Consider the following 12575-nt stretch of genomic DNA (forward strand, 5'->3'; position numbering starts at 1 on the left):
AAGAGGACTTAAAAGTGGATCATTGGTTTTCCTACTTATTCCAATACTACTAATTACTCATAGTTCACCTTTATGCTGAAGGTAAAGGTAAAGGGACCCCTGACCATTAGGTCCAGTCGTGACCGACTCTGGGGTTGCGCGCTCATCTCGCATTATTGGCCAAGGGAGCCGGCGTATAGCTTCCAGGTCATGTGGCCAGCATGACAAAGCCACTTCTGGCGAACCAGAGCAGCACACGGAAACGCCGTTTACCTTCCCGCTGTAATGGTTCCTATTTATCTACTTGCATTTTGATGTGCTTTCGAACTGCTAGGTTGGCAGGAGCTGGGACCGAGCAACGGGAGCTCACCCCGCCACAGGGATTCGAACAGCTGACCTTCTGATCAGCAAGCCCTAGGCTCAGTGGTTTAACCCACAGAGCCACCTGGGTCCCTTTATGCTAGCATACTGCAAATAGTGCTATCAAATCTAATTACAATTAACCTGAAAACCACTCATCCAGTTTTAAAAACAATGTTCAAATAACATTTAATGATTATCACAGCATAATCCTATGCATACCTACTTAGAAGAAAGTCCCATGGAATTCAGTGGGATTTACTTCCAGGTATGTGTGCAGGTGGCGCTGTGGGTTAAACCACAGAGCCTAGGACTTGCTGATCAGAAGGTCGGTGGTTCGAATCCCTGCGATGGGGTGAGCTCCCGTTGCTTGGTCCCAGCTCCTGCCAACCTAGCAGTTCGAAAGCATGTCAAAGTGCAAGTAGATAAATAGGGGAAGGTAAATGGCGTTTCCGTGTGCTGCTCTGGTTCGCCAGAAGCGGCTTTGTCAGGCTGGCCACATGACCTGGAAGCTGTACGCCGGCTGCCTCGGCCAATAATGCGAGATGAGCGCACAACCCCAGAGTCGGTCACGACTGGACCTAATGGCCAGGGGTCCCTTTACCTTTACCTTTTTATGTGTGCACTGAATTACAGCATCAGTGAGCCTAGTTACCCTTAATGGAAATGAAGTTCAATCGCCAAATCTTCTACTGCAAACTAAACTAGTAGTTCTAAATTGTTGCGGGAACCACAGGGAAGGAAAGACAAGAAGGGAAACTAGTATTGGTAACCAGAAGGTTATATCTTCTAGATTTAAAGAAAAGTGGAACAGTTTATGAAATATTCAATATACATTAGAAATTTTAGTTTGCTTATCAGAGGGTGACAATATTTCTCATTTTTACATACCATGCCCTTTTCTGTTAAATTACTTCTTTCCACTAAACTGAAGCAGTTGTAACAAACTCAGCCTTCCATTTACCACCATCCAATTCCTTACCTCCTGAATGGCTGTCATGACAACATGTTGAACAGACTCCTCCATCATCATGATGGTCTGGATATACTCTGTACGAGAGAAATTTGGGCACGTAATCATCCATACTTACAAAATTCAGAAGGATAAATAGCTCTCTGCTTCCTGCAGTATTTAAAGCTTCCATCTATCATATCGTAAAGATCAGCTTTTTGTTTATAAACATAAATGAGGCAGAAGAATAGTTTTCAATGCTTGCTAAAAACCTTGTTACTTAGGCAAGCCTACTCAAACATGAAGTTTTATTATGCATTTTTAAAAAAACCTGTTGATTTTATCTATATTTTGATCATTGTATTGTCTACATGTTTTTGAAGTCTGTTAATTTTATTGATATTTTCTAACATATTTTTGTTACTTTATGTAAACCACTTAAGAGGGTTTTTGTTTTTATTAGGTGGTATATAAATATTGTTAAACAAAGCAAGAAAAGTTGTTTGTGTGTCCAGTTTGAATGATGCACCCTTTCCACCAAAGTTTAACTGACCTTGTTTTTGTTCACAGTTTACAGCACAGCCCAAAATAAGCTGAAGCATTCTTCCAAGCTCAGCAACTTCCGAATGCTCCCCAATCAGGTTGACATCAGGAAGGATAAAATCATTGATCTGTTGCCCCAAAATCTGTGAAAATACAAAGATGCAGACATGGTGAATAGTATAGGGAGAGAGCACATCTATTGAACTTGGCAAGCCTCCACATCTCAAGGACACTAGATCTTCAGATGCAGTTCTGGGCCAACAAGGAACTAACCAACAGTACAGAAGGGGTCTATCTATAGTGGAGAAAAATAGAAGACAGTAACAAGAAAACCCTCCCCTTGCCCGCTAATTTCATTCAGTAACTCACTCTGCCAAGATGCTGGGAAAAATTTAATTTTAGTCATGCTGTGCTATACGTTCAAGCCCCATGACGTGGGTGGCTCATTTGGTCTAGACGCACATGCACATCGAACCAACTAGTCCACTCTTTCGGTGAGAACAGTCTTCTCTTATGTAAACAGCACAGTATCTCTTCTAAGCTACAGCTGACTTTTAACAAGCACAGTATCTTGAGCCACCAACGTTCAAACACTTAGCTCCATAAATATTTGTTGTTGTTGTTTACATTTATTGGTTGCTTTTTTTGCCATGGCAACTCAAAGCAACTTACATGGGTAATTATTATTATTTGTCCAAAATAGTGGCATACCAGAATATTCTTACCGGTATATGTATTTGTTGTAGATTGTTTCTCTTTGTGAAAATAGAAAGCAGAAAGAAATTTTCTGAAGTGAGAGACTCTCCAATGGATATACATAGAATTGCATTAAGGACTTTTTTTGTAGACTACAAAGCTGTCTACAAAATCAATTAACGCTGAACACTTAATGTTCCCTATCTTTCCAAAATAAATTTGAATTCTGCTACTGATGGGAAGGCATAGCTATTGCTGAGATAATAAAGTTTAGCCTTTGTGGTTCTATTGAGAGATCTTCCAAAAGTAACTATTTTAATTGCTCTAAGAAAAAGAAGCTATGTGAGGAAGCATTCATCAGCTTAATAAAGGTAAAGGTAAAGGGACCCTTGATCATTAGGTCCAGTCACGGATGACTCTGGGGTTGCAGCGCTCATCTCGCTTTATTGGCCAAGGGAGCCGGCGTATAGCTTCCGGGTCATGTGGCCAGCATGACAAACAACTTCTGGCGAACCAGAACAGCACACAGAAACGCTATTTACCTTCCCACCTGGAGCAGTACCTATTTATCTACTTGCACTTTGACGTACTTTTGAACTGCTAGGTTGGCAGGAGCTGGGACCGAACAACGGGAGCTCACCCCGTTGCGGGGATTTGAACCGCCAACGTTCTGATCAGCAAGCCCTACTAGGCTCTGTGGTTTAACCCACAGCGCCACCCACGTCCCTCCATCAGCTTAATAGGAGGTACATAAACAATGGACAGCATACCGGGGTGGGGTGGGGTGTGTGTGATTCCTTTTCTAAAAATTACAAATTTGGGGAAAGATTGTCAAAGGGCCATCTAAAATATTCATAAAGTATCAGTTTTCTGAATTAAAGAGCTATACTTTTAGCCTTAGTACTGTATTTTTTCGCTCCATAGGACGCACCTGACCATTGGACGTATCTAGTTTCGAGAGGATGAAAACAAGAATTTTTTTTTTTGCTTTCTTGAATTGTCCTAGGCATAGCAGCCAACTCCTAGAGGCCTAGCTGCCTTTGCCCCCCCCCCAAAAAATTAAATATTTGAGGAAGCTTCTTTTGCAAAGGGGGAAAGCTCCATTTTTTTTAGGATCAGCTCAAAGTTGTGCAGCTTTTTTTGCAAATGGGGAAAGCCCCGTTTTTGGGGGGGGGGTCAGCTCAGAGTTGTGCATCTTTTTTGCAAAGGGGGAAAGCTCCATTTTTTTAGGATCAGCTCAAAATTGCTGAGTTTCCTTGCAAAGGGGAAAAAATCCTGTTTTCATGGGGTTCAATTCACAGTTCTGCAGCTTCTCTAGTTTCCAGACAGATAATCTAATCAGCCAGTCACATGTCTCCCCCTGCAGACAACAACTGAGGCCTAGGCAAGGGGCCGGGAGGGGCCAGGAAGGGAGCTAGCTCTCTTATCTCCCTCCCCGATCTCTTGCAATCAGCTGCTGAGTGGGTTCCTTTCAAGGAGCTCATTCCCTCTTGTTAGCCTTTAGCTCTTACTTTTTTCAAAAAAAAAAAGCACAATCTGCCTTAAGCCCCTGGGAAATTCGGCTCCAGGGACCACACATTCGCTCCATAAGATGCACAGACATTTCCTCTTACTTTTTAGGAGGAAAAAAGTGCGTCTTATGGAACGAAAAATACGGTAATCCTTATTTACCTGTTACACAAACAGAATAATGAAAATGAAGCATAACAAGTTGAAAGGAAAATGAAGTTGAAAAAATCAGTTTGTATAAGCAAACAAAAGACCTTACCTCATGATTGTAATCCAAAATTCCTTTTAAAATTTTCTTCAGATTGCTCACCTTTTAAAAAAGGAAGGAAAAAAAATGCATACTGAGAAACTGTGAGAGAAGGCCACACCGAAGCACAATCTTACGTTGCTATCTACAATAATTAATCTTTCTAGCCAAAAGCCAATTTTTGCCTAAAACAGCCAATCGTTAATATTTTTTTCGACCTAAAGCAGCCAATCATCAAATCAAGATTTTGCAATTAATTATATTTCTCATTTATAGTTTTTCTCTGCTCATATTCATAGGGACGGGAAAGCAAATAGATATAGAAACTACCTACACCAATGAGTTTAGGGACTCAGGCTTATACCCCCATGGTGCTTCCCAAATATAATGATTTCTTTTTGGGCCACACTGGGAACACAGCAGGGTTTCTGAGCCCTTTCTTGGCAGTATCTGCTTGTCCAAATTGGCAGAGCTTCAAAAGCAGCATCAACGCAACAGGAGTTGGGGGTGGGGAGGACAGAAACAAGTTCTTACACACAACAGAGCCATTAGACAGGCTTGAAACAAGTATGTTCATTTTTCTACCCCACTTTTGAAACTCTTTGGACCTTGCGGTCCTTTTAAGTTGATAGCAAGATGTCAAAAGGCCATTAAATTTTAAAAGCTGGATGGCATTTTGACATCTTGTTTTTAGGATATCAAGACCACAAGCTCTCAAATAATTTAGACTTCCTCGTTAGCCAATACACATCAATACTTAGGCTTGCTCTCGTTCTCAAATTCTTTAAACAGGCAATGCCAAAAATTATACCCTAGGCAAGAATCAGGACCCATGAGAATGGATTCAATACCATGTGCCAGTACTATAATAAAATGCTTGAAATGATTGTGCAAATAAGCATAATCCTTGAAATGAAAAACTTTATTGGGCAGATAAATTAGTGTAAACAGAAGAAGTTAAGATTCATTACCAAACTTTTTGAATTACACATAATTTAAGGAGCGCAGTTCAATGGGAAGACATGATTTAGTCAGAAAATTATATAAACTGATTATCAGAAAGGTATATATGGATCATGCACAATGCTTGCTTTGTCAGATGATAGATCATAGAATCACAGAATTGTAGAGTTGGAAGGGACCGTGATTGTCATCTAGTCCAACCCCATGCAATACAGGAATCTCTTGCCCAATGTGGGGCTCAAACCCACAACTGAGATTAAGAGTCTCATGCTCTACCAACGGAGCTATCCCAGGCAACATGCTTCTTTAAAAAAACCAACAACCCTCAATTATCTAGACAAGTTATTTCTAAATGGAACACAAGGGAGTAAATGGTACCAACACAGGATGCAGCCTTGAGTGCCAGAATATAATAGAATTCCACCCAAGAAGAGCAAAGTATTTAATGTCCCTGATGGCGCACAAAGCAGTCATTGGGGCAGTTTATCTTTTACTCTTCTGTCGGCATGCTATTGGTTGCTCCATATTACCATCAACCATATCTTATTTTTGAAATACTGAAGTATCATTTCAAATAGTCGCAGGCAGAACATTTTGACTGTACTGAAACAGTTTTTCTTCTCTGCCTTTTCCCCCCAAAGGGAAAGCCATCAAACCGTTCCTTGCAAGCAACTGTATACATAAGAAATAATGCAGCTTGGGTTTCAATGCTGCTGCCTAAGCCTGCAGTGTGAATTCCAAGACAGATTTAGACAACCTGGGGTGACCCACTGACAATACTGCTTCCATGATTCTACTGTGTATCTACTGTTAATATGGAAAGGGGTAAGACCCCTGGCCGAATGCTAATCTTTGATATGTCTTCATGAGAACATTGCCCACGTATGGAGAGGCTGCTCATGCAGGACATGGAGAAGTGTTCAAGTTGCCTCAACCCTGAAACCATTACAGATATTCTGGCTATGGGTCTCAATGGCTCGTTTTCAAATATCTTTCAGGGATCAAAATGCAGCAGCAGCACCTTAACTGTTTAGAAAATTGATTCATGTGTTGAACATTCCATACAATTCTCTTGAACTTTCCTGTGAACTTTCCCATCTTCTAACTGCTCAGATATGTAGGAGGGGCAAGTTTTTAATCTTCTGTATAAATAAGGAATGCAAGCATCTATTTGTACTAGAGCATTTTCACTTGGGAACAGATGGGTAGAAAAAAGTATTTCCGCCATCAATGCAATTGTCTCTCAACTTTTTACATTCATAAGTTTTACAAGGACAAAGCCAGTTGTGCAAGTAAACAAGAACTGTCAAGGGTTCTGTTTTTCTCATCCATGAATCACCACAAGGCCAGATTATACCCAATCAAATTTTAAAAGGTAATTCGTAATGTTTCATTTCCCCCTATGACAACAGTACCATCAAGAAGCAAAGATTTCAGCAAAAGTTCTTGAGACTTGAAAATCAAAAAATGTGGAATAATGAGAGTAAGGTGTAGCAGTTCCTCCCCTCTGATTTTTACTAGCCAAGAGGAATCTGGGATTCAAGACAAAAGCTCCCATTTTACCTCCAGATCAGCAGGTTAGACTGAAAAAGACTCCAATGGAAAGAATTTTAAGCCTTTGCCTTCTGCAAACATGAACTGCAAACATAAAGAGGATTAATTCAGTCTTTTGGCCTGTAGTGTACACTCCTCGTCAGCAACTGGTATGATGAATATGGCACGTGGAAGGAGTGGAGAGCAGTGGGAATGAAACCACAACCTCCACTTCCTCCATGCATCTTCCTGCCTCCAGGTTGGCAATTTGGGGCCAGCTGTACATTTTGGGGTAGGAAGAGAAGAGAGTTTTGGCTCTGCCGTCCGGATGTCAATCCCTGGCATACACACCACTGTGTGAAAAAACATGTTTTTAATTGAACTTGTAGATAGCAATGGTTCAACCCACATCTATTGCACCAATACACCTAACTCTTTCTGTATTTGATAAAAGGGATTAAAATAACTCTCATTATATCCACAGGGTAGGGCTATGGTACTATTTCACTAATATGGAATTCTTGAACCAGAAGTATTCAATTCAAAGAAGGAAACAGTAAAAAATAATAAACACCATAATTATATACAGTCGTACCTTGGAAGTCGAATAGAATCCATTCCGGAAGTCTATTTGACTTCCAAAACATTCAAAAACCAAAGCCCAGCTTCTGATTGGCTACAGGAAGCTCCTGCAGCCAGTCGGAAGCTGTGGAAGCCCCGTTGGATGTTTGGCTTCCAAAAGAACATTTGAAAACTGGAACACTCACTTCCAGGTTTCGATCGTTCAGGAGCCAAAACGTTTGAGAACTAGGCTGTTCGAAAACCCAGGTACGACCTTACTTTAATTCAGCAATTAAAGTCCTTTGGGGGATGAATGAATGAATCTAGTTCCTCTCTGCATTACTGTTATATTCCTTCTGAACAGGTTTTTAATGTTTTGATTTATATCTTATTTAACTATTTAATTGTTATTTTGAAGTGTATATATCCTGGTCTGGAACCAGGTAAAGGATGGATTATAAATTTTATATATGGAACAGGTTTTTCAAACCCGCAACTGGATTCTAAAGACAGTGTATTATTATTATTAATAATAATAATAATAATAATAATAATAATAAATATACTGTCTTTAGATATATGTATAACAACAACAACAACTTGTTACCCACCCTTCACCCTAAGGTCTCAGGGAGGGTTACAACACAAAATGAATATTAAAACACAATATTTCACAGTATTAAACCAGTTTAAAACTACAAAAATGAAGTGTATACAAAGCCACAGTAGAAAGGGCACCTCATTTGATAGATAAAACGCGGCTCCGCTTGACTTCAGAATCAAGAGCAATGGGTGAAAAAGGAAAGGAGCGTAGGGAAGTTTGAATACACAATTGTCACTTTATTCTGTTTTCCATCTGGCCTGCACACAAAGCCAACTCTGACCTGAACCAGACCTTGGAGTTTGTGACCACAATTGTGGCAGAAGACTGTTTCTAAGATGGAAGGAGATCCAACCTAACAGCAACACTTTCTAAAATATCTGCCTCCTTGTGAACAAACTGGAGATCAAAAAACATTATAACTATTCAAAGAGACTGGATACCTGTCTGTTCTAGTCATGACAAGGAGGCAATTGATATTTAAGTACCATAAATGAGTGTGGCCCAGAATACTGACTAGGTCATGGAACCCACCAGAGATGAGGTGACTCCTAGGCTTAGTGCAAGTTGAACTGACTGGGAGCTGTGACCACAGTGCTATCAAATTTAACATTTATGTAATTGGACAATTGCCAAGAAAATTCACACAATCACAATTTATTTCAAAAAAGGAAACTTCTTGAAAATGAAGGATTGGTAAAAAGGAAGCTGAAAAGAAAAGTCAAGAGGGTCAAATCTCTCCAGAATCCTTGGGAGTTATTCAAAACCACAATTACAGAAACTCGGCTAGAATGTACACCATAAGGAAAGGTACCCCAGGGCCAATACAATGCCAGCATGGTTGATGAGCAAAGTCAATAATAAAGCTATTAGGCATGAAAGTCTCTGATTTCATGCAAACATTGAAAGTTCAGAGGCATATGGCATACAGGGATATTAGCTGAGGGTCTCTTAGTTTCCATGTTGTCCAATAGAACCCCCTTTACTGTGCTACTTTCAACTCAAGATCTCCCAAAAGAATTCAGAATTTTTGTTGCATTAACACTTCACTTCTGAATCAGCATAGAGTAGGGAGTGGTATATTGGGGTAAAAAAAAAACACCTATACATAAGAAGAAAGATTTCGGTATTATGGATGATATTGAACTAATCAAAGCAGACCTACTGAAATTAATGGACCTAGTCCAGTCCTTTTGATTAATTTCAAGGGGTTTACACTGCATAAAACATCACTGAATACCACCCTATATATTTATTTTGGCTTGATCTTATGTCAGTTGGGTGCAGAGAGTCCCATTGTGCAAGCAGAAGTCCTTCAGCAAGGCTTTTGCTGACGGGACCGGTTAGGTAAAATCAGCCCTGATTCAGTCTTATTCCATAACCAACTCTGAAACTCTGGAAAAGGCAACATAAAATTCATAAAATGCACATGCACATGTATAACTGCAATACTTTGTGTACTGAAAGTTAAAATCAGAGTTAAACTGTGAAAATACCTTTAGTCTCCAGTTGTCCCCTACTTCAGTTTTGATTCTGTTTAACCAGTTTTCATCAAAGTACGTTGGATCACTGGAAAAACAAAAACAGAATATTAGTTAGCAATGTCTCTTACCACCACCTATAGTTTTTTTTACTAAAATATTACAGTAAATAAAATATTAGGCTATTACTTAATAATATTACAGTGGTACCTCGACTTACGAACGACTCGACAACCGAATTTTTCAACTTACAAATGGGGGTAATGGCCATGCGCTTACAAATGTCTTGACATCCAGAAAAAAACCGCGGCGGTTTTAGATAGGGATTTCTCAACTTACAAATTTTTAGATAGGGTTGCTTCGACTTATGAATTTTTCCGTTTCTAATGCATTCCTATGGGAAATAGTGTTTTTCGACTTACGAAGGTGCCTTCGGAACAGATTAAATTTGTAAGTCGAGGCATCACTTTCATTTCTATGTGGCTGTCTGGAATAGATATCATAATTGTCAATTCCAACAGAGCTTTCATAAGTGTATTACTATTACTGACATTTATGAGTTGCATGTCTCAATTTCATGTTATATGTTTACTTTCATCCAAAAGTTCTAGAACATTAATGAATGTCTTATGGTTCCTATATTACTTATCACAATGTTTTTCCAGCCCCCCCCTTTTTTTAAAAAGCTACTTTATTTGAAGATTTTCCTGCTTTCATTAACCACCATTAAGCCCTCTAATGTTTCTATGAAGTACTAGAATTCCTCAATTACAAGATCAGCTTCCTTGCCCACAATTACCAATGCACAGTTGAAGGGAAATATTGGGTGTGTTCTAGCACACACCATTTCATTGAAGGAAAGCCAAACTGACATGATCGACAACTTATATAACTGGATGAATGGAACATTTCCTAAAGTCCTCTGCTGCAGTTTTCTGAAATAGTTGGATCACAAAGTTTTCTGGTGCCCTAGAGTGCTTTAACGGAGCATGTTTATTTTACTTGTATTTATTGTCTTGTGGGGTTTGTTTCGTTCTTGTTTTTATAACTCACACTCATTTTATTTAAAAATCCACACACTGGCCAACTAGATCTGCTATGGAATTACAACTTAAAAGCATTTTTGGTTCCGTTGCCTGTTCATACTTTATTGCTAGATAACTCACCCTCACTTTCTTTATGAAGGTTTATAACAGTGTTTCTTGAGCTTTTGGAAGCAGAGGCATCCCTTTTTAAGACGTAAAAATCAGTCCTATACTTCACTCACACCTGCAAAATTTACTTTCAGTGTGTATAACAACACTAAGAACTACTTACCCACAGAGGAGCCTACTCACAGTTTTTTCTGCACAAGTCATTGATCAGAGTGTGCCTCCTAACTAGAAAGAGCTAAGACCACCGCAGTAGTTCTTTCAGAGAGGAAGCAGGAAGCCCTTGCTGCAGCTGGGTACTTTGGGCTACAGGCCCTTAAAATATTAAGGGTGGAATTCAACTGGATACTTTGTGCTCACAGAAGAAATTTTCATCTAGAGGACATTTCTCCTTATGGAAGAGGAGGGGAGGTGAATTTGCTGATTTGCCTTCATGCCTGAATTCCCTCCTCTTCCATCAGAGGTGGCATCCACTGGGATAGCTCAGTTGGTTAGAACGTGGTGCTGATAATGCCAAGGTTGCAAGTTTGATCCCCATATGGGACAACTGCATATTCCTGCATTGCAGAGTGTTGGACTAGATCAGAGCTTTCTAAACTGTGTGTCGTAACACGTTTGTGTGTCGGCTGCAGTGTCGCAAAATGATATATGTCCAAAAAGTGTGTCCCCAGCATGAAAAGTTTGGAAAGCTCTGGACTAGATGATTCCCAGGGTCCCTTCCAACCAGATTCTATGAAAGAACCTTCTGTGAGTACAACAGCACCAAATGTATTCCATCTTTAATTTCTTTCTCATAGCGCAATAGTGCACTCTGGCACACAGATTTAGAATTTCTGGTCTAACACCTACCTTCCTGCTGTCATGCCTTTTTATGCTTGCAGGTTACCCCCCAGAACTGCTTGATTTTCAAATAGCAAATTATGCTACTGATCTAGAAGCATGTCAATCCCTTGAACACTCTCCTTTACTTGAACAGTCTCACCTGCCTCTGGACTAAGTCTTTTCTGTGGTACCTGTTTGGAGGAGCAGAAGGAAGAGTAATTTGGATATAGTATAGTAGTTCATAATTTTTTTAAATCACAATTTTTAAAATCATTGTTGGGAGGGGAACTTTTTTGCTTACAATCTTTTAAATGCTCTGAAAACATGTTCTGTATTTTTCTGTTTCATTATGCTCTGGGAGGATTCAAATTCAGTTTTTGCTGTTTGTTTTCTTTGTTCTAAAACATATTTCTTCAAAGTTATGCAAGTTCCTACTATAAGATTAATGTAACTCACAATGAATGAATTATTGTATCAAGTGTAGCTTTGTACCAGGCTGCAATTAAGAACAACTAAGAACTACAAAATCCATTGTATAGAGACCAAATAATCTGTTATGAATCATTTCTGGTAAAAGATTCATACATAATATTCTCTCTGCCAGGCATCCCCAAACTTCAGCCCTCCAGATGTTATGGACTACAATTCCCATCTTCCCCAACCACTGGTCCTGTTAGATAGGGATCATGGGAGTTGTAGGCCAAAACATCTGGAGGGCCACAGTTTGGGGGTGCCTGCTCTATGCCTAGAAGTCTCTTAGAAACTGGTTTGGCAGATCCATCTGCAAAAATGAATTTAGTATATACTTGTATTATCTGAAAGGGAAACTTCTGACATTACTCTCAAATTACACAAATTGGAACATTCAGATGAATGTCGATCCATTAGGAGCTTATACCTGGGCTTAAATCTGCAGATATGTTTGTATACTGTAGCAGCGTGAAGGTCAGAGTTGTACTGACCTCATTGCCCTGTGCACTCTTTTCTGGTTCTGACTGCACACATTACTCTTCAAGCATAAATCACCATCTTTCTGCTCTAGAGCATGAGATCCAAAGTGTGATGTGCAAAAATGTGATTAGCCAATGATATGTTGGGACAGCTCTACAGTTGTAATGGCTGTCATAAAACTCTGAATTACCTCAAAAGGGCTCCTCATGGAACTAGAGGTCCCCCA

At 39.6% G+C, this 12575-nt stretch overlaps 1 protein-coding gene across 2 annotated transcripts in view; it reads right to left on the minus strand.

Annotated features, from left to right (window-relative positions):
* HOOK3 (hook microtubule tethering protein 3) overlaps positions 1 to 12575 on the minus strand; it is a 63393-nt gene that overhangs the window by 37198 nt on the left and 13620 nt on the right. For both annotated transcript variants that reach the window (XM_035097011.2, XM_060269043.1), the window contains exons 3-6: positions 9441 to 9513; positions 4299 to 4349; positions 1845 to 1977; positions 1322 to 1389 (exon numbers count right to left, since the gene is read on the minus strand). In XM_035097011.2, coding sequence (XP_034952902.1) covers positions 1322 to 1389; positions 1845 to 1977; positions 4299 to 4349; positions 9441 to 9513 — 325 coding nt within the window. The remainder of the gene's footprint in view (positions 1 to 1321; positions 1390 to 1844; positions 1978 to 4298; positions 4350 to 9440; positions 9514 to 12575) is intronic.

The sequence above is a fragment of the Zootoca vivipara genome, chromosome 16, assembly GCF_963506605.1.
Source record: "Zootoca vivipara chromosome 16, rZooViv1.1, whole genome shotgun sequence".
In the NCBI taxonomy this organism is placed as follows: domain Eukaryota; kingdom Metazoa; phylum Chordata; class Lepidosauria; order Squamata; family Lacertidae; genus Zootoca; species Zootoca vivipara.